Source organism: Heterodontus francisci, chromosome 10, assembly GCF_036365525.1.
Source record: "Heterodontus francisci isolate sHetFra1 chromosome 10, sHetFra1.hap1, whole genome shotgun sequence".
Lineage (NCBI taxonomy): Eukaryota > Metazoa > Chordata > Chondrichthyes > Heterodontiformes > Heterodontidae > Heterodontus > Heterodontus francisci.
The window spans coordinates 71,304,914-71,330,247 of NC_090380.1; the positions used below are offsets into that span (position 1 = coordinate 71,304,914).

Below are 25,334 nucleotides of genomic sequence, written 5' to 3' on the forward strand. Positions count from 1 at the left end.
GACATTCCTGTATGTTATTAATGAAAGCAGATATACCAACAGTAAGACAACAGCATTCTGTACATTCTTGATATATTCGAAGTATTGCATTCTTTACAGCACAGCACCTCCGAGTCACTTATAGAATCAGAAATTTATGGCACAGGAGGCAGCCTCTTGGCTCATTTTGTCAGTGTTGTAATTCCACTTCCCAGCTCTTTGGTCTGTAGTCTTGTAGGTTACAGAACTTCAAGTGTATGTCCATGTACTTCTAAAATGTGATGAGGCTTTTTGCCTCTATCATTATTTAATGCAGTGAGTTATAGACGCCCACCACCCTCTGGGTGAAAACACTTCTCAATTCCTTTTTAATCCTTCCACCAATTACTTTAAATCTCTGCCCCCTGGTTATTGACCTCTCTGCTAAGGGAAATAGGCCCTTCCTATCCACTTTAATTTGGCACCTCATAACTTTACACACCTCAATTAAATCTCCCCTCTGTTCCAAAGAAAACAACCCCACCCTATCCAATCATTCCTGATGGCTAAAATTCTCCAGTCCTAGCAACATACTTGTAAATCTTATCTGTATCCTCCCTGATGCAATCACATCCTTCCTGTAATGTGGTGACCAGAACTGTATGCAGTGGCTTAACTAGTATTTTATATAGTTCTAGCATAAACTCCCTGCTCTTATATTCTATGCCTCTAATAAAAGAGAGAATTTTGTTTGCCTTCTAAACCATCATATCTATCTGTCCTACCTTCAGGCATCTGTGGACTCCAAGGTCTCTCTATTCGTCTACTCTTCTCGGTATCCTACCATTTGTTGTGTATTCCCTTGCCTTGTTTTCCCTCCTCAAATGCATGACCTCACACTTCCATTTGCCACTGTTCTGCCCACCTATTACCCAGCAAGTGCAAACCAATATCTACGGAAAACCAATTGTGTGTAGGCTACAGCCTATGTTTTACAATGAGAAATATGTTCCATCACCTGTTGAAATCACTTCCTGATAGTAGTCAGAAGAGCATGTAATAACTTTTCGCAGAAGCAATACTATTCAGTCTAAGGATGCACAAAATATGCACAGGTCTATTTCAATCAGGATTAATAACCAGTACTGGAAAGTTAAAAGAAAAGGCAAATATCTTAAAATGGCTTTAATACCCATTGCAGATGGTGTATATTAAGTGGTTGAGTAATTAATTAAAATATAAAAACATAGCACACACAGACTGACATAATCTAATTTATTTAAATTATATTTGTAAAAAGTTTATATAAAACGACTGACATTTCCAGTTTTGCTTCTTACAAAACAGTCCATCTCCATTCACCACAATTAGCTCTTTAGTAAATGTTTAATAGTTAAGGCAGACAAACAAACTGATGAAGTGTATTAGCATTTGTTCTTCTAGTAATAGGTTTCCTGCTCCACCCAACCTAGTAATAAAAAGGAAGAAAAAAGTCAGGCAATGCATTTTTATGAAGTGTAAAGTACAAGACAAACAAAACTCTGAAGCAATCTAATATCTTTTCTTGTAATTCTCATGTTTATTTTGACAGATTTATTGCCCTTGCTCCCCAGCTTTTTCCCTTTCCTCTCCTGAAGGAAGTAACTGTGGTGATCCTACATGCACTAGGTACTGCCCAGGAAGTACCTGACCCATGTGGCTGCTTTTTATGCTTAAGCCGGTACAACGAAAGTCAGCAGGCTATTCAACTGACGAGGAATCTCACAGCTGAGCCTATCATGTCCTCATTTCAACATCCAAATTCATGCACTTCCAAGCAGGTGTCCAACCTTTCCTCATAAGACAACCCACTCATTCCAGGTATCAATCTAGTAAATAGGTTGCGGGTTGTCTTATGAGGAAAGGTTGGACAGACTGGGCTTATTTTCACTGGAGATTAGAAGAGTGAGGGGATACTTGATTGAAGTATATAAGATCCTGAACGGTCTTGACAAGGTGGATGTGGAAAGGATGTTTCCTCTTGTGGGTGAGTCCAGAACTAGGGGGCATTGTTTTAAAATTAGGGGCTGCCCTTTTAGGACAGAGATGAGGAGAATTTTTTTCTCTGAGGGTTGTGCGACTTTGGAGCTCTCTGCCTCAGAAGGTGGTGGAGGAAGGGTCATTGAATATTTTTAAGGCGGAGGTATATAGATTCTTGGTATGCATGAGAATCAAAAGGTTATCGGGGGTAGAGGAGAGTGCGGAATTCGAAACACAAACAGATCAGCCAAGATCTTATAGAATGGTGGAGCAGCCTTGAGGGGCTGAATGGCCTACTTCTGCTCCTAATTTAAATGTTTGTACGGAGGTGTCACTGGGCACCAGTTGGAAGCAGGAACTCTAGGTGATCTCTTGTCCCATCTGCCAATATCCCTAACCCAGGGAAGCGAGCAGCCAACCTGGTTAAGATCAGCTTGCACAACACAGAACAGGAATACCTGACTTGTATGTCCCATACCACAATGTGGGAAATGCATTTACCCAATATGGCCAACAGGAACTTAAATCGTAAAAGTAATCAAACAACTTAACAGCATTCCAATGTTAAGAGTTTAGATCAGACATGAGGCAGACTGAACTTACATGACAAATACAGAACTAAACTACAATAAAGCCTCGTCAGTCAGGGATATTACCCTTTAAAGTTACAGAGTGCACATGAACCCTGACTAGATTATTTAGATTTGAATCTACATGAAATACTTTCAGACACAATGTCACAAACTGTTCTAGATTACCTCCAGGGCTCCTACGGAGGATGAACCTTCGCATTTCATCATAGAGAAATATGATAAGACTGTATGGAAAGGCACAGAACCACCAGTTTGGCCTGCAAGAAAGCAAATGAACTGAATTAAAGACCTAACAAGAAGAATGTCAACCAAAAATGAGACACCCACAGCAAAGAGAATCTGAATACTAAAAGATGCTTGTTATTTGGAACTAAAAGCAACCACTACTGTAGGAGCCAGGACAGGGAAATAAGAGCTACTTACTTGAGTGGGTACATCCTGATCGCTATATCAGTGCCAGGGCAGTATGAAAGGAAAGCAGCAAGTGCTGTCTCTTCAAACAAACCAAAGATGAGAATTTTGTTCCTGTGAAACAAGGAAATATATTATGAGTCAAGGCAACAGAAAATACTCATCGCCCAAAATACCTCCGATTCCCACACCTGAACATAGCAACTCATTCTAGGGCAGTTTCACTGGTGCTGGCAGCTTCCAGTAACAAGTCCAATGACCATTATCCAGTTATGAGCTTAAGTACCATCACACAATCACAGTGGCACCACATGTGACTTCAACACAATCCTCACATTACGTTCATTGAAAGGGCGGAGACAATAAAACCAATGGATAGTGACCAGTTGCGGGAAAGCTGGCTGATAACTCTCCCTAGTCCAAGGTGATGAAGCCAATTATAATATATTAACATAGGTCAGATAACTTAGTACAGCCCAGATATTGAAATTATGTCTTGTTTTACAGCCTACAGCACATTTACCTGTAAAATAACTGGTTCAATTTACATCCCATTTTAGCAAGTTTATATTTTAGTCCATACCAGATTTTACCCAGTAACAGTCGCACTATATCCCATTAGGATTCTCCCCTACTCGCCCGTGCCCAAGGGAACAGAGAATAAAATGGAAAGAGAAGATTTAATTCTAAAATTCTTTAGCCAAAGATGCCAACTGTGATTACTACATATTATGCCATTGACTGGTGTAAACTCCCCCTCTCCCGAACATATTGGTGAAATATTTACTTCATTCCCTGTTGGAAGATGGAGTTCCTTCTGGTCTTACAGATAATTAAGTCAGCCCACTGCACTATCACAATACTGACGAAGAATGAAGTGTGGCATGTAAACTCCACAATTTTCCGTTGTTCGTAAGTCTGAAAAAGGACAAATATTAAATTAGTGGAGTTAAGTTTTAAATATGCTCAGGGACACAGTCGGGGATTCAAACTTGGTATACCAAAAATGTGCGATAAAATCTTAATGAAGTATTACTTTTATTTCAATGAGGCATACAACCCAGCGACGGAACTTTCCAGCTCTGATAAGCCAAGAAAGCAGTTCACTCACTCTGATTACGTCTCATTTGTCCTGGATCTCTTCTCTCTCTCTAAATGGAATCATAGCTAATCCTTTTATCTCCATTCATAAACCTTCTCTAAACTACAGTGAAACTTGATTATTCACTGTGGTAGAGGGACCCTCTCATTAACACATCGAATTAGTTTCTGATTATTATGCAATCAAGTGCCCAGTGACTCCAATTTTTCCATCTTAGAAAGGGACATCAAAAATGAAATTACTGGCAGCCCCACTCACACTGGTCTCCTAGCGACCCAAGCCTTAACAGAAGAGTGCAGGAAAGCACGCGAGAAGCAGCAACAGGTATCCCTAAAAATGAGGTGTCAACCCGGTAAAGCGACACACAGGACTACATGCATTCCTAACAGCAGAAGCAGCATGTGATAGACAGAGCTAAGCGATCCTACAACCAACGGATCAGATCTAAGCTCTGCCACATCCAGTCATGAATGGTGGTGGACAATTAAACAACTGACAGGAGGAGTAGGCTCCACAAATATCCCCATACTCAATGATGGGGGAGTCCAGCACATCAGTGCAAAAGACAAGGCTGAAACATTTGCAACCATCTTCAGCCAGAAGTGCCGAGACGATGATTCATCTTAGCCTCCTCCTGAGGTTCCCAGCATCACAGATGCCTGGCTGCAGCCAATTCAATTCCACGTGATATCAAGAAACGGCTGAAGGCACTAAATACAGCAAAGGCTATGGGCCCTGACAACATTCCAGCAAATAGTACTGTAGACTTGTGCTCCAGAACTGGCCGCGCTCCTAGCCAAGCTGTTCCAGTACAGTTACAACACTGGCATCTACCCGGCAACGTGGAAAATTACCCAGGTATGTCCTGTACACAAAAAGGTCAGATCCATCTCTGCCAATTACCACCCCATCAGTCTGCTCTTAATCATCAGCAAAGTGATGGAAGGGGTCATTGACAGTGCTTTCAAGCACACTTATCCAGCAATAATCCGCTCACTGACACTCAGTTTGGGTTCCGCCAGAGCCACTCAGCTCCTGACCTCATTACAGACTTGGTTCAAACATGGAAAAATGGGCTGAACTCAAGAGGTGAGGTGAGAGTCACTGCCCTTGACATCAAGGCAGCTTTTAACAGAGTCCGGCATCAAGGAGCCCTAGCAAAACTGGAGTCAATGGGAATTAGGGGGAAAATTCTCCACTGGTTGGAGTCATACCTAGCACAAAGGAAGATGGTTATGGTTGTTGGAGGTCAATCATCTCAGCCCCAGGACATCACTGCAGGATACTGGCCCAGGCCCAACCATCCTCAGCTGCTTCATCAATGACCTTCCTTCAGTCACAAGGTCACAGGTGGGGATGTTCCCTGATGATTGCACAATGTTCAGCACCATTTGCGACTCCTCAGATACTAAGGCAGTCCGTGTCCATATGCAGCAAGACCTGGACAACATGCAGGCTTGGACTGATAACTGGCAAGTCACATTTGCACCAAACAAGTGCCAGGCAATGACCATCCCCAGAAGAGAAAATCTAACCATCTCTCCTTGACATTCAATGGTATTACCATCACTGAATCCCCCACTATCCTGGGGTTACCTTTGACCAGAAACTGAACTGGACCAGCCATATAAATACTGTGACTACAAGAGCAGGTCAGAGGTTTGGAATTCTGCAGTGAGTAACTTACCTCCTGACTCCCACCATCTACAAGGCACAAGTCAGGAGTGTGATGGAATACTCTCCACTTGTCTGGATGGGTGCAGCTCCAACAACAGTCAAGTAGCTCGAAATCATCCGGGACAGAACAGCCAACTTGATTGACACCTCATCCACCAGCTTCAACATTCACTCCCTTTACCACTGATGCATAGTGGCAGCAGTGGGTACCATCTACAAGATGCACTGCAGCAAGTCACCAAACCTCCTTCGAAAGCACCTTCCAAACCCGCGACCTCTATCACCTGGAAGAACAAGGGCAGCAGATGCATGGGAACACCACCACCTGCAAGTTCTCCTCCAAGCCACACTCCATCCTGACTTGGAACTATATCGCCTTTCCGTCACTGTTGTTGGATCAAAATCCTGGAATTCCCTTTCTAACAGCACTGTGGGTGTACCTACACAACACAGACTACAGCGGTTCAAGAAGACGGCTCACCACCACCATCTTGAGGGCAATAAATGCTGGCCTTGCCAGCGATGCCCATAACCCATGAAAGAATTTTTTAAAAAGAACTGCATGGACAGTAAATTCCATCAGGTCCTGGACATCCAAATAACCACTCCTACTGAAGATCAAGATCAAGAGACTGTTTAAATTAATTTTATTTTTGTAAATTAGACCCAACCCCACAAAAAGTTTTATGGGTAACCCAGGTTCCATTGTAAAAGAGGAATAATGTTCTTTTAATAAGCTGCTCTAGATGATATTCTAACCTGCTTGTTGGAAAGTTTGAATTCTCTGCCAAGTGCTGAGATATAAGCTTCAGCTGCCAACATCATTACCAAGGCAAAGTCTAAATCAATTATGCTACAGGAAACCAGCTCTTGGCTGTCAGCAATACATGGCACGAAGGTGGCTTATACGTACCCACTGTTGGCCATAGCTGTCTTCCACGTCAGTTTTCCACCGGTCATCCCAAGACACACGGATTCCAATTAGGTCCGTTGGGAGGAATCCATTTTCAGCCAAGATCACAAAATATGTGAAGAAACCACCCAAGGCCTGGATCATTCCTGGATAAAAGCAATTACATTTTTATTTTAATTCTTGCCTCTGCTCACACACAAAAAAAATTGAAGCAACGAATCTTAAAAAAAGCTATTTGATTACACAGATAGGGAAATTGGGAAAGGAAGACAAGCAATAATGATAAAATACACTATTACAGCAGTTAAAAAAAGGGATTTCAGTAAGGGTGAGCAGTAGTGGAACAGGTGTAGAATTAAGAAACAGCAAAGGATATAAGCTTTAGAGTTGTCTGTAAACCTCCTGACAGTAGTGCTCTAGTAGGGATGCATAAATTGTGAGATTGGAGATCAGATATGTAGCAAAAGCAATGTGGTTATAATAGAAGATTTTAATTTTCACCAACTGGGAGAAACAGAATGCCACAAGTCGTAAAGGCAGCAAATTTCTAGAGTGTATTTAGGACAGTTTTCTGGAACAATGTTTTACTACCAAGGCAACAGGCCATACTAGCTGTGTAACAAGCCAGAATTAGTTAACAAATGATGGTAAGGGAACATCTTACCAGCAGTGACCATAACATGATCGAATTTAATGCTAAGTTTGAGAGGTAGAAGAATCACACACTAAGGTATTAAACTTAAAGACTAACCTTGAAGGGCAGAGACATAAACCGACCACAGTAAACTGGGCTGAATTGTGGGAGGTATTTAAAGGGATATTTGGTACAATACAAGACCAATACTTACTCCTATAAAGGCAAAAGCTCCAGTGGTGTAATTAAGCAAACCATGGTCAACAATTGAGGTAAGGTATAGTTTAAAACTAGAAGAGGCTTTCACAAATGCAAAAATGAATATCCTGCAGGCAGATATAAATTGCAAGCAAGAAAATATTCAGAGTTGCAAAAAAAAAAATACAAAAACAACTTGCAAAGGCTATAAAGACAAACAATAACATTGTTATAAATATATTAAGAGCAACTAAGAAAAAGGTGGGTTCATAAAAGATAGATGGTGGTGACAATGTAATCGACAATAAGGAAATGGCAGCTTGTTAAATTAGTATTTTGTATCTATCTTCACAGTAGAGGAAGAGGACCTGCGGTACAAAGAAAAACAAAAAAATAAATCATGAGGAGAAACATAATTAGAAGGACAATGACCGAGCTGATCAGAGAGTCAGAGTGGATTGTGTCACGATCCTGTTTTTTTCCTCCTCGGGAAATATTGCGGTGCACCTTTAAGGCTGTAAAAGATCAGTACTTCTTTAAGACAGCAAGCTCCGGAGTCATTGAGCAAAAGTGCATTCTGGTTGCCAGGCAAAAACCATACAGATAGGGAGAACAAGGCTTCAATGTATCCATTTTGACTCTGAAACTGGCTAGCAGAGACACAGTTTACAGACTGATCCAGCATGTGAAGGAAATAGGAGAGCTCTCTCTAAGTCAATTTAGACCCTGGGTAGTTTCTCTCTCAAACTTCTAAAAAGCTTCAAGCCAAATTAATTCCTTAAAGAAATAACAAATTGTTGATCTGCTGTGTTCATCGCTAGAAAAAAGAGTTTAATATTACAACTGCTGAACTGAACTGTTAAACCCCTATCTCTGAAAGGACCCTTTTCTTATCAGACCTTGGAAGACTGCAAGTGAACTTGGACTGTGTTGAATTTGAAGACTGTTCATCGGAAGTATGATCTGCAGACTTTGTTTTGTTTCTAGTTTTTTTTGGGGCAGCTAATTAAAAACCAAACTACTGTTAGTTTGAGTATATGTACGCAAATGCAGAAGTTAGTATTTTTGAAAAAAGTTTTTTTTAATTCATTCATGGGATGTGGGCATCGCTGGCTAGGCCAGCATTTATTGCCTATCCCTAATTGGCCTCGAGAAGGTGGTGGTGAGCACCCTTCTTGAACCGCTGCAGTCCATGTGAGGTAGGTACACCCACAGTGCTGTTAGAAAGGGAGTTCCAGGATTGACCCAGCGACAGCGAAGGAACGGCGATATAGCTCCAAGTCAGGATGGCATGTGGCTTGGAGGGGAACTTGCAGGTGGTGGTGTTCCCATGCATTTGCTGCCCTTGTCCTTCCAGGTGATAGAGGTCACAGGTTTGGAAGGTGCTGTCTAAGAAGCCTTGGTGTGTTGCTGCAGTGCATCTTGTAGATGGCACACACTGCTGCCACTGTGCATCGGTGGTGGAGGGAGTGCATGTAGTTGGGGTGCCAATCAAGCAGGCTGCTTTGCCCTGGATGGTGTTGAACTTCTTGTGTTGTTGGAGCTGCACCCATCCTGGCAAGTGGAGAGTATTCCAGCACACTCCTGACTTGTGCCTTGTAGATGGTGGGCAGGTTTTGGGAAATCAGGAGGTGAGTTACTTGCTGCAATTTAATATAAACAGGTCCAAATGCAATGGAAAGGGTGATTTAGTCTGACAACAAATCATTTGCTCCAATCATGCTGCTTCTCGCAGTTCATCTTCAGCAACAAAGTGTGCCATTTGTCCCTTGCCTGGATTATAGATTACATGCATTTCTTCTCTTCCACCTGTAAGTGCTGAATCTTGTCATGTTGAGATGTATTTAAATATTATCTCTATACAACCACAATTTGCTGCAGTGGCACTGATACAAACCTCCCAATCACCTCATCCAAATGTCCACTCTTTATTCATGATACTGGACAGTGAGCAGGAGCAGCATATTTGAGTGTAGGGACTCTATCCAGTCCTCATGTGACAATCACTCTCATGGTCACTGAGCTGCAGTCCAAGAACAATGTTAGCTAACATTGCACTGCAAAGCCTAGGGATATTCAAGCCAAATATAGCACCGGTGTAAAGCCTGGCTGGATTCATGCCAGACTGATAAAACAAGAGTCATTCCTAGTCTGGACATCCCTACACTAAATGGAGCTTAAATGAGGTTTGCCATGCTGATTGTTGAAGGCTATAAGGAACATGTTAATTTTAAATCTTGTTCACAATATTTGTATACTTTTCAATATAGCATAAAGTGAAAGATTGGAATGGCCAACTAAACCATTACTCACCAATCTGCCCATAAGCCATACTAATCAATCTCTCATTCACCAGTTTGTCTGTCTTGGGGTTGCGTGGCTGTCTCTTCATTATATCACTTTCAGCCTGTTCATAAGCAAGAGAGATGGCAGGGACCTGCAAAGCACAGCAATCATTGGTAAAACAGATTATACCAAATCCCACTGCAAAAGCAACACTTATTAATTTACATGCAACTAGCTTCAACATTTTTGCTATAATGCATTTAATTGGCAGGGCAGTAGAACAGCAATGTGCACAATGTTCAGGATCAAAGCCCTGAATACTGAAAGGGGAAATAGTTAGTGGCTCATTCTCCGATCATTGGCTTAAAAGTAAGATAAGCAGTTCGAGAGGAGGACATCCATTGGAGGCAGAAGGGAGAAGAAAGTAGCAACACAATCTTTACAACACAACAGAGCTTTAAACATCCATCTCAATTAAATAACTACACAAAGACTGGACAGTAAACTCACCATGTCCGTACCCAGGTCAATGCAGAGGATTGTGACAGTTCCGAGTGGCAGTGGGACGTTTGCAATGATGAAAACCAGAAAAGGTGTGATTTCAGGGATATTGCTGGTTAAGGTGTAAGCAATGGATTTCTTTAGGTTATCAAAAATCAGGCGACCTGTGAAAAAGATCACACTGTAATTTGTTGAAGTAATTAAATAAAGCAGCTCTTCTGTACAAACTGGGCTGTGGATTTTGTATTTTTATAAAACAGAAAGGTACTCCAAAAGCTATTGAAGAGAACAGGCAGTTGCATGAAACACCATGGCAAAATAGGCAATTAAATTCTTAGTCTTAAAAAAGGCACAGAAAATTATTCAGCTCAAGATACAACACTGACTGAGCATTCCAGAAGTTTAAATATTCAGAAGCATGCCTGGACTATCCACTGTACTATCAAAACAAGACTCTTTTGTTCTTTCTCTTCCAACTTTCTGCCCTTGTCCTTCTTCTCAAGGTGGTAAGTTATGCTGGGGTACATACCCAAACTGGCAGCAGCCCTTCAGTAGCTTATCTAGAGGGCATTCTTCACAGGAGCTTGGACAGCTGAGTATCAAGAAGTTACGAAGCATCACAACTGAGTCAATGTTACCCGCATTAAATCACCACATGCACGCTTTTTGCAGTTACTGAACACATAGCAGAAGCAGCAACCTTGCTGATTGACTTCCAGCAGTCCTTGCTGAAGCCTGAAATACCAATATCCCATCGCAACCCAAGCTGCAGTCAGATAACTTAAACAAGGAATTGCAATTGGTGCTTTCCGTTTTAAGTATTTTCTATTCAAGTAGAGCCACTAGAGTATACAAGATAGCAAAGGACTAAAAGGGAAAAAAAAAACTATGCGCTATAAATTTGAAATAAAAATGGAAAATGCTGGCAGTAGATAGCTTTTTCAAATGTTGATGGACCTATTGTATACTTCTAGCATTTTCCATTTTTGTTAGATCCCAAACACCAAACCTTTGCCATCAGCTCCAAATACTGCCCTCACCTTCTTCCACACCAGTGACAATGGAGGCAAAATTATCATCTAGCAGAATCATGTCAGCAGCTTGCTTGGACACATCAGAGCCAGCAATACCCATAGCAACACCAATATCAGCCTTCTTCAGAGCAGGAGAGTCATTCACTCCATCACCTGTCACAGCTACAATGGCACCCTGCAGAAACATTAAATCAAAATATCAAACCATGTGTCAGTCGTGGCTCAGTTGGCAGCACTCTTGCTCGAGTCCCAAGGTTCGGGGTTCAAGTCCCACTCCAGGGTTTCAGCACAAAAATCAAGCTGCAGTGCAGTAATGAGGAGGGAGCTGTGCTGTCAGAGGTGCCTTCTTTTGGGAGAGATGGATGTAAAAGATCGCATACCACTATTTTGAAGAGGAGCAGGGGATTTATCCCCACTGTCTTGGACAACATTTAGCCCTCAATCAACATCATTAAAACAGATTATCTGGTCATTATCACATTGCTATTTGTGCTGTGTGCAAATTGACTGCTGCATTTCCTACATTATAGTAGTGACTACAGTGAAAAAGTATTTAATTTGCTGTGAAGTGCTTTGTGACATCCTGAGGTTGTGGAAGGTGCTACATAAATGCAAGTCTTTCTTTGGTGTAATGTCCTTTGTGAGGAAAGTGCACTATCAGAGGTGCCATCTTTTGGATGGGACATTAAACCCAGGCCCTGTCTGCCCTGTGGAAGAAGAGCAGGGGAGTTATCCCCGGTGTCCTGGCCAATATTTGTCCCTTAACCAACATCACAAAAACAGATTATCTGGTCATTATCACAACGCTGCCTTGCAAGAGCTTCGTGTACGCAAACTGGTTGCCACGTTTCCTATAGTACAACAGCGACTACACTTCAAAAGCACTTCATTGGCTGTAAAGTGCTTTGAGATGCCCAGCGGTTGTGACAAGCACTACGTAAAAGTAAGTCTTTCTTTTCTTTACATAAAGATAAAGATCTGCCAACTTCCTGTTTAATAAAGCTTTATACCCCTACTCCTAATAAGAAGCTTTAACCTTTTTAAAAGCACAATCTTTCATAACTATTCCCATTCTAAAGCGTTACATTTTAGAGAGAAAATTCCAACTTTCCTCCCCCAATGATTTAAAACTTTTCTGCTAAGGTTGACAACACAATGAACTACACACTCCTGATAAGTGTAGGAGTTTACAAACCACCATTCTTGTCAAGTACTTCTCCATATCGAGTACTCCAGCACAAAGTTTTGGCCAGGATTTCCCACTCTCCCTCCATCAACCTTTTGACATAATAGGGGTGAGTAGGAAACGTGGTCAGGGAACTACCTGCCCCGTTTACACCCCTCCAGCCATATCTCCTCCATTTTTGTTCAATTAACAGTGGACAAGAGAAGCACCTGGTTCATGCATGGTGTCTCACACTGCTCGGTGGAGTTGGGATTTTTCTTTTAAATCCAGAAAGTCTGTGCAATGGACTTTAAAGACCTGCAGAGCCAAATTCAGTTTTAAAAAAATCCTAAGTTTTACTTACAGCTTGTAGACTGCTGACCGAGCCACAATGCGGCATGGCTGCATGCCAACTGGCGCTATTCACAGGCCCTTAACTGTGCAAAGGTTGGGAATCTCGCCGAAGTGATATGAACGACTCAGAATGGAAAATGTGTCAAGATGAGAGGCTCATCCACGCTACTGGCAGTAGTTCTGCCACACCCAAGATGTGGCCCAGGTGCAAAATCTGGAATTTAGTTTCCATCATAAGTTTAGAGTATGGTATTTATATTGAATAAATCCTGCCTTGCACAAATTAATATTCAAAATATGCTATCAATTACATTTAAATGCATGTCTTTCTTTTTCCCCTTCCCCTCTCCCTCTCTACAGCTATATTGAGTATACTGTAATGTGGCAAAATCCTGCACAAGTCAGTTAATGAGTGGGGAAGGAAAAAGAACTGCATCTCATTCACAAATATAATAGTTTCCTACCTGTCGCTGACAGCCTTCCACGATAATCAGTTTCTGTTGGGGAGAAGTTCGAGCAAAGACTATCTCTGTATGATGGTGTAAGATGTCATCCAACTGGTCTGAGGTTAAATCTTTAAGTTCTGAACCATGGACAACACAAGCTTTGGCATCCCTGAGTCACAAAAGTGCAACATTAGGCTCAGTAGCACAGTAATAGTCTCAGAATCTGTTGGTGACTATCATGCATGTTTGAATGTAGGTTGTGATCATCAGGCTGTCCAACCACAGAAAGAGTTACAGATGAGCCTGATCCTGCCCTCATCAGGCATCTTCCCAGTAGGGGTCACTGAATAGCAATTGGGAACAAGCACCCTGGCCGATTCCCTCTTACTATCTAGCTTCAGGATACAGAGCCCAATCTTAACCAGTGGTGCTAGCCAGAGATCACAATATAAGTCAAGAATTGAACCTTACGATATGCTGTTTATTCATCAAGTCATTGGAGGGGTTACAGTAGGTTTTAAGTGGTAAAATACTTGGAGCTCTCTCCTCCAGTGGGTCTCAGGAAAAAGAAAAACTCTTGTGTCAACTGGCACAACCCAGGTTCCATGCCCATCCAATGCTGAGTTAGTCAATCTCAGCCAGGGTAGCAGCAAGGATATTATAATTGGCCTCAGCAACAGTGAACTACGAAGGCAAAATCAGCCAGAATTCCAGCTTCTGATAGACCACTTACCTGGGATTAACCTGACTACTAGGAATGTTCAGACGAGCAGCAATGTCTTCTATAGTCTCATTTCCTTCGGAGATGATACCCACACCCTTAGCAATGGCTTTAGCAGTGATTGGATGGTCACCAGTTACCATTATAACCTATAAAGTACAAGTTCAATATATGAATCAGGAAACAAAAGAAAACAGCAGCAGCGATCTCAAAGGATCCTACCTCCACATATTCTCTCCATTGAGGTAAGTGGAACAGTCTATAGATATCTCAAAAATGTTTTGATAAGGTGCCACACAATAAGCTACTTTATAAGATAGGATTGGAGGGCAGATCTTGGGTTCATTAGGGAATTGATTGTATTTTTGTAGGCAGGTTATCAATGGTAGTGGTTCTGCACGGAGACCAGTTACCAATAGTGCCCTGTAGGGATTTACGTTTGAACAGCTGTTCTTCACAATCTTGCTGATGATACAAAGAATTGAAAACCTTGGAGAAGAAATAACTAAAATCAGATTTAATTGCAGTGATGGAAACGGGCATGTGTCTGACAAATGTCATTTAATATAGATAAATGATGGTTGGGCTAATGTCAACTGTGTATATAAGATGCAGGGTTCCAAACTAAAGTCTATTGAGCAAGAAAGTGAACAAAGTGTTATAGCACCTAAATCTCTAAAGGCCCATGACCAGAAGCATGAGGCTATTACAAAAGTAAATGAGTATTAGGATGTATTACCAGTATGATCCGATATAAAGCAAAAAGCACCATACTGTCCTTTGTTTAGGCTTTATATACAACACTGTGTCCAGTTATAGTCCTTACACATGATGGGTGATCGAGGCCCTAGAAACGGTTCAGGCCTGACACTAGATTAAAACCCCTGAGGTTTACGAATTTGGAGTAGGAGTAGGCCACTCGAGCCTGCTGCGCCATTCGATAAGACCATGGCTGATCTAATTGTAACCTCAACTCCACATTTCCACCTACCCCCAGTAACTTTTTACCTCTTGCTTTTCAAGAATCCATCTACCTCTGCCTTAAAAATATTCCAAGACTCTGCTCCCGCTGCCTTTTGAGGAAGACTCACGACCCTCAGAGAAAAGATTTCTCCTTACCTCTGTCTTAAATGGGTGACTCCTTATTTTTAAATAGTGACTCCTAGTTCTAGATTCTCCCACAAGAGGAAACATCCTTTCCACATCCACCCTGTCAAGACCCCTCAGGATCTTATATGCTTCAATCAAGTCGCCTCTTACTTTTCTAAATTCCGGCAGATACAAGCCTCACCTGTCCAACCTTTCCTCATAAGGCATCCCGCGCATTCCAGGTATTAATCTAGTAAACCTCTCTGAAGTGCCTCCAATGCATTTACATCCTTCCTTAAATAAGGAGACCAATACTGTATACAGTACTCCAGATGTGGTCTCACCAATGCCTTGTATAGCTGAAGCATAACCTCCTTACTTTTGTATTCAATTCCCCTCGTAATAAATGATAACATTCTATTAACTTTCCTAATTACTTACTAACCTTTTGCAATTCATGCACTAGGACACCCAGATCCCTATGCAACTCTCAGCGCTGCAATCTCTCACCATTTAGATCATATGCTTCTTTTTTATTCTTCCTGCCAAAATGGACAATTTTACATTTTCCCACATGATACTCCATTTGCCAGATCTTTGCCCACTCACTTAACCTAACTGTATACCTTTGCTGCTTCCTTATGTCCACTTCACAACTTACCTTCCTACTTTTGTGTCATCAGAAAACTTAGTAACCATACCTTCGGTCCCTTCATCCAAGTCATTTATATAAATTGTAAAAAGTTGAAGCCCAAGCACGGATTCCTGTGGCACACCACTCATTACATCTTGCCAACCAGAAAATGACCCATTTATGCCAACTCTGTTCCCAGCTAGCTAGCCAATCTTCTATCCAATGCCAATGTTACCAACTACACCATAAGCTTTTATTTTCTGCAATAACCTTTGATGTGGCAGCTTAGCAAATGCCTTCTAGAAATCTAAGTGCAATACATCCACAGTTCCCCTTTATCCACAGTAAGTTACGCCTTGCAAGAACTCCAATTTATTGGTTAAACAGGATTTCCCTTTCACAAAACCATGTTGACTCTCCCTGATTACCTTGAATTTTTCGAAGTGCTCTGCTTTAATGTGTAATGTAGGCCCACCTGCCAATAATGAGGCACATTAATTTTGCCACATGGACATTAAATTTCAAATTGTTGCTGGGAAGAGAAGGCCTATTACAAGGGGTTGCCAAACCCCTGGCTTGAAGGACATTTTTGCACATAACCAGCAGACTGTGTTGGAACAAAGCAGCTATTCCCTGCTCCCAATACGCAGAACAGACGTGGTCAGACCAGTTTAGTCACATGACTAACTGGCTGTTGCAGCGTCTGAACTGAGAGTTTTAAATTGGAGAAAGAGTGTTTGAAGACAGAAAGCTCTGGGCTCCTGGATCGAAAAGACCTCCTCTCCTCCTGTCTGCTCTCACCTCTTCCTCACGGAACTGAAACCTACTGAAGACACATGAACCCCAAGAGAGAAAAGTCTCTAGAGTGAACAAGATTTAAGAAGAATACTGGGCCCCAATGAAAAGCAAGATCAACCTACAAAAGGCCTCTACAGTGAGCGAAGAACCGTAAAAAAACTCTTCAGATATTGCCTCAAACCTTTCCACTTTATTTTTCTTCTGCTCGTTTCTGTCTCTATTTGCATGGGTGTATCGCGCATGCATGCTAGCGTGGGGCGCAGCAGGTATCCGTAGACATTAACTGAATTAGAGTTTTAGTTTAAGATTAATAAATTCACTTTTCTTCTTTAAACCTAAGAAAGCTTGTGTGGGCTGGTTTCTTTGCCTTATAATTGGAAAGTGGTGAACAAGGATTCACCAAGAGCGAGCTCAAAACATGGTGTGTTTAAAATTAAACCGTGTTACAGTAAGACCAGGTGAAGGCTGAGAGGGACCCCTAGACACCTTTCTCGCCTGGTGGTAACAAATCTCCTTAACAATAGCTTCTAACATTTTCCCTATGAAAGATGTTAAGCTAACTGGCCTGTCGTTTCCTGCTTTCTGTCTCCCTCCATTTTTGAATAAAAGAGTTACATTGTCTACTTTCCAATCTAATGGAACCTTCCCAAAGATAGGGAATTTTGGAAAATCAACGCATCAACTATTTCGCTAGCCACTTCTTTTAAGACCCTTAGATGAAGTCCATCAGGACCTGGGGACTTGTCAGCCTGCAGTTACAACAATTTGCTCAGTACCACTTCCCTGGTGATTGTAATTTTCTTGAGTTCTTCCCACCCTTCCATTTCCTGATTTACAGCTATTTCTGGGCTGTCACTTGTATCCTCTATGGTGAAGAATATAAAATACCTGTTCAATTCATCTGCCATCTCCTTACCAATTCCCCAGGCTCACTTTAACTTCTTTTTTAAAGATCTATAGAAATTCTTACAATTGTCATAGAGTTTTTTTTTCCCGAAAAGCATAAACATTTGGGAAATACAATGGATATCTTTAAAATAATGAAGTAATCAGTGTCCATGAAGTGTGGTTATTTGAATTAGAAATGTTAGAGAGGAACAAGGGACATGCATATAAGTTACGCAAGCATAGAATTAGGTGAATGCCAGATTTTTCTTTCTCCCCACAGGGTCATTGACCTTTGGAACAAGATATCAGCTCGTATAGCGAGTGTGGATTCAGTGCAAATATTCTAAAGGGAATGAAGCTCCTCTAGCTCCTAGCTGTGGCTGATATCATAGCGTACAAAACATAGGTGAGGTATTGGGCGATGTGGTTCATGGAACTTGTTTTGATTGCCTTTCATGGTGAGACACTAATTTCCCAAATGTTATTTCTCTGAATTGGCAGAGTTTTTAAAAAATCCATTATGTTTTCTAACACACGAAAACTGACCCCAATATCGAACTTCGTCATTACTGGCTAATGAATAGCTGAGCAATATGTAAAGCAAAGTTGCAAAGTTCATCCTGAATTAATTTCCAATGCTTTTGGTGCAACTCAGAGGAGTCATTTTACCTTGATTCCAGCACTTCTGCACTTGCCAACAGCATCTGGTACAGCAGCACGGGGTGGATCAATCATAGCCATCAGTCCAACAAAGCACAGGTCCGTTGTGGGGAAATTGGGTTCATCTGCATCAAATGGATATCCTTCTACATACTTATTATTGGGCAACGCTAAATGGCAGAACCCTACAAGAGAATAATGGGAGTTCAACAGGGAAAGTGGCACTCGATTTCGCCATAATCTATACAGAACAAATACCTACCTACAAGATCAGCTTAATTTATCTTTTCTGAAGACAATCTTATTTAGAAGGTACAAAAATGTGGTACAGAGAGTTAGTATTCTGTGTTCTTCTCTGGAATGTAGATTGGAATCCACCTCAGATAGGACTAAAGTTTCTTCCGCCAGCAGTCAGATCTTATATACATTCAATTTAGGAAGTCTAGCCCTAGCCCCCAGCAGGTACAAGATCACAGTACACGACTACTCACAATTTGGAATATTTCAAATATATATATTATGAGATGTCTAAATCTAATCTAAAAGATGCTATAACTGCAAATATTTTTAAAAACTGACCAATTTCCCCAAAACTCTGGCTGATTTTCCTCTTTGGCCTGATTGCTGAAGTCAAATGCGATAACCCCCATCCTATCATTGATCAGCTAATGCAGCACAGACTAAGAATTAAGTCTGCAACATTGTTTATGTGGCTCTGTTACTGCCTTAACCAAATGAGCAATCAGGATGGCTCCAAGTTACTTCAAGAACATTTAAAAGAATGAAATACATTAATTTTCCTGTTTAAGGTTCAATAGACTGTACTGCAATATAGTGCTCGAATGCTTGCCACAGTTTTGCCATTATCTCCTCCCGCACTTACCCCCCCGGGTGCAAGTCTCCTTACCTAGCACTCGCTCTCCCAAGCCACCCAGCTCTAAGTAAGCATTCTGGAATGCCTCTTTCATCTCCTCATTCAGTGGCTTCTCTTCACCATTCAGAAGGATAGTGGAGCAACGGTCCAGGATTCGCTCTGGTGCTCCCTTCATCACCAACAGGTAGCGACTCTCACTGGATTTTTCATTCTCATGGATAGATAGCTGAGGGAAAAATAGTTGAAACTTAGAAGACAGTCAGGAATGTTTATAAAATGCATCTGCTAAAAATTGTTAAACAGAAAATCACAATAACCAGTTCCCCAGATTAGGATTTATTTAACGTCATCAAACACATTTAAACTCTAACAAGCTAAATCTTTTGGAACTGGGAAACAGAAATAGACAAAATAGAACAAGTCTACTTGAAATAAAAACTCTTTTGTTCTTAAAGAGTAATATGGTTTAGTTGCACTGCAATCCTGAAAAAGATTACTGTACCTGAATAAAATTGGGAAGCTGTATTTTTACCCACTGGGCCTTCTAAATTATTCATATAAATTTAAATACAACTGAACCGCCAAGGTTATAAAGGGGGTCGTTACCCCAATCCTGACATTTCAAATCAACTGGCGAGGCGGTGGCGTGGTGGTAATGTCACGAGTAATGTACTAGTAATCCAGAGCCCAGGCTAATGCTCTGGGTTCAAATCCCACCATTACAGATGGTGAAATGTAATTTCAATTAATAAAATTCTTTATTCAAATAAAAAATGATGACCATGAAACCATTGTCAATTGTTGTAAAAACCCATCTGGTTCACTAATGCCCTTTAGGGAAGGAAATCTGCCATCCTTACCTGATCTGGCCGACATGTGACTCCAGTCTCACAACAATGTGGTTGACTCTTAAAATGCCCTCTGAAATAGCCTAGCAAGCCATTCAATTCAAGGGCAATTAGGGGTGGGCAATAAATGCTGGCCTAGTCAGTAATGCCCATATCCCACAAACAAATTTAAAAAAAATCTTGTGCTGGATTGTTAACTCTGGGTAAGAGATGCTTTCCTCCACCACCACATAATACTTGATGCTGCTGGAAGAAGCAGTTAATCTTTAGTCTCCAGTCTCAACTCAAAAATCAGCAGCTACTGCTATGCAGTCCCAAACTTTTATTTATCCCCCTCCACTTAGCATTCTACTTGCTTCCAGGTCTCCCCAAAACAAGTGCTCAATTCTGCTGTATTTCCTCTGTACCTGATATTTATTGGTGGAGTTGAATGGAATTTCCACAATCTTAGGGTTGCGGTCCCTCATTTGCTGAACCGATCCACAACACAGTTCAATACACTTGAGGAGGGCAGATTCAGAGGCATCTCCAGCAACACTTCGCTGCATGAAAATAGGAAGTACAAATATTGATGGTCAATTTAACATCACACAATAAATATCTTCACTAAGTGGGCATAAGCAAAACCCTCACTGCATTACTCAAGTGTTTTCTCTCAAAAATCCTCAATACTTAGACTGAAATGTGGTAGTACATAAAGATGGTTTCACTATGCGCTTCTGAAGGAGCTTTCATATTTAAATATCTACCCCCACAAGTTATTACCTGGGATATAGCACGCAAACATATGCAACATTATACCAAAAGTAGACAAAATGGGAATACATTTCAAGGCTTAAAGCTCCTTTTATATTGGCATCACTTAATTTCAGATCCTGGCATTTATGCTGCTATATCTGACTCTCTTACCCCAGTGGCACATTCACTAACTTTATGAGTCTGCAAGTCTGCTACTGAGATTTAGCAGCTTGACAGAGAGCAGCTCATGGCTGCCACACTGCAGGAATCTGAATTCAAACAGCATCAATATAAAAGCAGCTTATATTAGCCTGCGTAAAATCAAAATCAAAAGGCTTAATTTTGGAACCACTTTCAGAAGACCACTTCTTATAAAATCTCCTAACACCACAATTTTATTGTTTAGAACAGTCTGAAAGGAACAAAAACTAGATCCTCCTTGCAGGAATCACCTTTATGCTTCCTAGGACACTTAACTGGCACTCCTGGATGGAACCTGAAAAACAGTCCTCAAATTTGAGCTGCACTGTGCTGTAGCCACAGAATTTCTAGTTGCGAGAGCACAGTCTGAAACCATTGGAATTCATCTCACAAAATTAAACTCACCTTCAGAATAGGCACATTTTCTTGTCCTGCCTGGAAAACTGCCCGGTTGCACAATGCAGCAACACGGGACAGCGCAGACCAAGTGGCAGAACTCTTGTCAAAAGCAGTACCTATAAAAGACAGGCATAGATAGTTAGTTCTCTATGTGCCACATTTCTTTGGTGTTCAAATGGTTACAATTTCAAAGGAAGATTTGTGCCATTTTATCTTCTGCGACTTTTAACCTTTGATTTGCAAGGAGTGATTAGCTGTGAGTTTTCTTCATAATCAAGCAAAAATGAAGCAGAGTTCATAGGCTTGTTAACTGCATCTGCTTGTGCAGTTCGTTCACAGGTTTATACAGGTAGCAGGGGATAACCTGGTGAAATGGGAAAGACAGTTAACTCAGCTATTCTGAGTGCTGAAAGTCTGTAAGCTTCCCAAGCATTACATTATCCCTGCATGCCAATATTTCAGACTGGTCAAGAAAATAAACTTAATCTGTGGTCATCTTTCTTTCCCTCTTTCATACACCATCATCAAAAAAGACTGCTAACTTTGCATACTTTTTACTATAAATTGCAGTTGAAAATTTGAAAGCTGCCAAGAATTCACTTAACAGGCAGCTTGCAGTAAAAGACTCATAGCCACCTATTATTACTGGAAGTTATGGTGATTTCTCACCAACTAAATAAGTGCACCAATTTGTCTCAAGCAGATTTACACGTGGAAGCCCACCACCTAATCGAAAGAGATGCAACCAGTGAAATTTATGCTTTGAAAGATACTGCACATTGCACAAAAAAAATCTATTTCTCTAACCTGACTGGTTTTCAGTAGTATCAGCTTCGTGGATCTGGTTGTCAAACCACATGTGAGCGACCGTCATTCGATTCTGTGTTAGTGTTCCAGTCTTGTCAGAGCAGATAGTGGAGGTTGATCCTAGTGTCTCCACAGCTTCAAGATTCTTCACCAGGCAGTTTTTCCGTGCCATACGTTTAGCAGTCAGGGTTAGACACACCTGGAGAGGAGACAAAATTGATCATTTGGGTAACTGCTTCAGAGTGCCAGTATCAACTAATGTGCCCACTAGTGATTTTTAAAAAGTCTTTCATGGGACGTGGGCGTCGCCGGCAAGGCCAGAATTTGTTGCCCATCCTCAACTGCTCTTGAACTGAGTGGCTTGTTAAGTTATTTCAGAGAGCACTTAACAGTCGACCACATTGCTGTGGGTCCGGAGTCACATGTAGGCCAGACCAGAAAAGGGTGGTAAATTTCCTTCCTTAAAGGACAGCAGTGAACCAGGTAGGTTTTTATTACAATTAATGATAGTTTCCTGGTCACCATTATATGAGCTACTGTGGTGGAATTTGAACTCATGCCCCAGAGCAACAGCCTGGGCCTCTGGATTACTAGTCCAGTGACATTACCACCATGCCACCTTCACCACCCCTTAGGAAAATTGTCAAATCTTCTTTGTCCCAATTTTATTGAAAACCCTTCAGTAAGTCCCCATAAAAATGCAGCACTTTTCACTTCAATAGACTATCTTATTTGCCTGGTCCCCCTGATCATTTTTCTCCCCAACTCTCCTAAAGATGCCACTTTTGCTTTGAAATCAATGGATTGAAAAACAGGCCGGTTCTATGGTAGGTGGACAATCCACTCCACCAGATTACTTCCTAGGTGTGGATGAAAATAACCCCAAAGCAAAGCCATCTCATACCGTGACAGTAGCAAGTAATCCCTCTGGCACATTGGCGACAATGATTCCGATCAAGAAGATGACTGCTTCAAGCCAGGTGTATCCCAGGATGAGGGAGAGAATGAAGAAGCTCACACCAAGGAAGACTGCCACTCCAGTGATGATGTGAATGAAATGTTCGATCTCAATAGCAATTGGAGTTCGTCCCACCTCCAGTCCAGATGCTAGAGTGGCAATCCTACCCATGACAGTATTGTCACCTATATTGATGACAATACCTCGAGCAGTACCTACAAGAATAATAAGGTTCACATCATTATTTTAAGAAAAAGAAATATTTCCATTTTTATAGTGCCTTTCAAGACCTCAGGATGCTACACGTCCAATTAAATGCTCTTGAAATGTAGTCACTGTTGTAATGCCTGGAGATACAGCAGCCAATTTTCACACAAGTCCCTACCACTATCTGCACATCTTTATGAGGATGCTCGTTGAAGGTTAGATAAAGGTTAGCCAGGACATCAAGAGACCTCCATGCTCTTCTTCAAAAAATGCCACGGATATTTTTTATGTTCACCTTCGAGGTCCACTGAAAGAACATGCAGTGCACCACTATAGTGTCTGCCAGATCATGCGCTCAGTATCCCTGGAACCCACAATCTTCTAACTCAGGGGCAAGCATGCTGCTACTAAGTAAAGGCTGACAACAAAAACCAAAATCATTCACTACTAACAGATGAAACTTAGGCATACCTTCAACACAGTTGGTGGAGAAGAAAGCAATGTTTCGTGTTTCCAGGGGGTTTTCACTAGAAAGTTCAGGTGACCGAGTCTGAGGTTCAGATTCTCCAGTCAATGAGGAGTTGTCCACCTAAATGAAAAGATAAAAATGCATTAGTTTTTGGGTAGGGTCATATCAGTTTTATACATTTGAACTGTGAATTGGAATTCCAAATTCAGTCCGAGGTCACATTTATGTCCTTTGCTCTTTGCAAGGAAAGCCCAGAATCCTTTTTTTGGTTGCACATAATTGAACCGAGAATATATATAGCTGCTTAACATAGTTATCATGGCAATCAGAAGCATAGCTAAACATTGGGAATACACAGGCTGCATACACCAACCGTTTAATTTGTTGCAATGTGAGGCCTACCCGAGAGCTGATGCTCTTCATTTTGAATTCAATCAGTTTGGAGCTTGCTCCAGTGATGGTTCCTCAATTTTAAAGGACACTACAGATCAAGCTCATTAGAGTCTGTAGCCAGACTTACTTCATTAATGTGATTACTTTTATTTTAATACTTCCTGCAATGTGATTACTTTTATTTTAATACCTCCTGTGCAATGGGAAGGAGAGGGGAGCATTCTCTCATTGCATTAGTCATACACACCTTGCAACCATGTGCAGAGATGATTCGCAAATCTGCAGGGATACGGTCACCACCTTTTACCTCCACCAGATCTCCAACAACTACGGACTCAGCATTGATGACATTCTTCTCACCTTCGCGGATAACTAGGGCTTGCTAGAGTGGAGAGAATCAAAATATCACTGCAGACATATAACAATTACACTTTTCATATCAATATTCCTTATTTAGTTGAATTACAGGTCTACATACCTGAGGCACCATGTTCTTGAAAGAATCCATGATTTTTGAGCTCTTAGCTTCTTGGTAGTATGAGAAACAGCCAGTTACTATGACCACGGTAGATAATACAACTCCCAGGTATAACTGTAGAAATCACAAGATACACATAAGAACAAGAAATACAACAAAACCAGGATGGTGACACAATGATCACAGCATAATTGTAAGTACAAAGCAGAAAATGGTTTTACTCACATTATCATTTGCTGGCTCATCTTCCGTTGCAGCCTGAATACCATAGGCTAGAAAGCAAAGAAGTGCACCAATCCACAGTAGGATTGAGAAACCACCAAAGAGCTGCCGACAGAACTTTATCCACTCAGGAGTGGTAGGTGGAGGTGTTAGTGCATTAGGACCATCACGAGCAAGAATCTCTTTAGCACGAGCATTGGTAAGACCCTAAAAAGACAAATACTAAATAAGCACCAATGAAACAACAGTCATTTCATATTTTTGATCTTCAATTTTTATTTTTTCTCCCCTCTTTAATGAAGTAAGATGTCATAATATTAGGAGGTCCAAACGCACCAGATGCCCACCCCCCACCCCAGCCGCTCACCCAACTGGTCATTCTTCATGCGTAAACTCAAGCAGTTAAGCTTCATCATGCCATTCAATCACTAAGACATCACAGCCATACCCAATTCTCTCTCTCATTAAGGCAGGCACTTTGTAACACCAATCACAAGATAACAATCAAGAATGGGAACCGTAGCCAATTCATCCCTCTGCCCTACCCAAGGAGCAATTGGTGCATCATCCTAATCCTAGCAGTGAATGACCAACAGGCGCAGGATTAAATTTGGGAGCTTCCTGGGCTGTACAATGCTGCTCAACAATGGGAAACATAT

At 41.3% G+C, this 25,334-nt stretch overlaps 1 protein-coding gene across 1 annotated transcript in view; it reads right to left on the reverse strand.

Annotated features, from left to right (window-relative positions):
* Nucleotides 1-1,219: 1,219 nt before the first annotated feature.
* LOC137374517 (sodium/potassium-transporting ATPase subunit alpha) overlaps nucleotides 1,220-25,334 on the reverse strand; it is a 52,639-nt gene continuing 28,524 nt past the window's right edge. The window contains exons 4-23 of the mRNA XM_068040723.1: nucleotides 24,679-24,882; nucleotides 24,454-24,567; nucleotides 24,223-24,357; nucleotides 23,585-23,702; nucleotides 22,853-23,121; nucleotides 21,949-22,147; nucleotides 21,148-21,257; nucleotides 20,211-20,345; nucleotides 18,989-19,181; nucleotides 18,091-18,266; nucleotides 14,025-14,161; nucleotides 13,310-13,460; nucleotides 11,333-11,501; nucleotides 10,302-10,456; nucleotides 9,819-9,942; nucleotides 6,674-6,819; nucleotides 3,769-3,899; nucleotides 2,994-3,095; nucleotides 2,736-2,827; nucleotides 1,220-1,426 (exon numbers count right to left, since the gene is read on the reverse strand). Of these exons, the coding sequence (XP_067896824.1) occupies nucleotides 1,398-1,426; nucleotides 2,736-2,827; nucleotides 2,994-3,095; nucleotides 3,769-3,899; nucleotides 6,674-6,819; nucleotides 9,819-9,942; nucleotides 10,302-10,456; nucleotides 11,333-11,501; nucleotides 13,310-13,460; nucleotides 14,025-14,161; nucleotides 18,091-18,266; nucleotides 18,989-19,181; nucleotides 20,211-20,345; nucleotides 21,148-21,257; nucleotides 21,949-22,147; nucleotides 22,853-23,121; nucleotides 23,585-23,702; nucleotides 24,223-24,357; nucleotides 24,454-24,567; nucleotides 24,679-24,882 (2,889 nt within the window). The 3' untranslated portion in view covers nucleotides 1,220-1,397. The remainder of the gene's footprint in view (nucleotides 1,427-2,735; nucleotides 2,828-2,993; nucleotides 3,096-3,768; nucleotides 3,900-6,673; nucleotides 6,820-9,818; nucleotides 9,943-10,301; nucleotides 10,457-11,332; nucleotides 11,502-13,309; nucleotides 13,461-14,024; nucleotides 14,162-18,090; nucleotides 18,267-18,988; nucleotides 19,182-20,210; nucleotides 20,346-21,147; nucleotides 21,258-21,948; nucleotides 22,148-22,852; nucleotides 23,122-23,584; nucleotides 23,703-24,222; nucleotides 24,358-24,453; nucleotides 24,568-24,678; nucleotides 24,883-25,334) is intronic.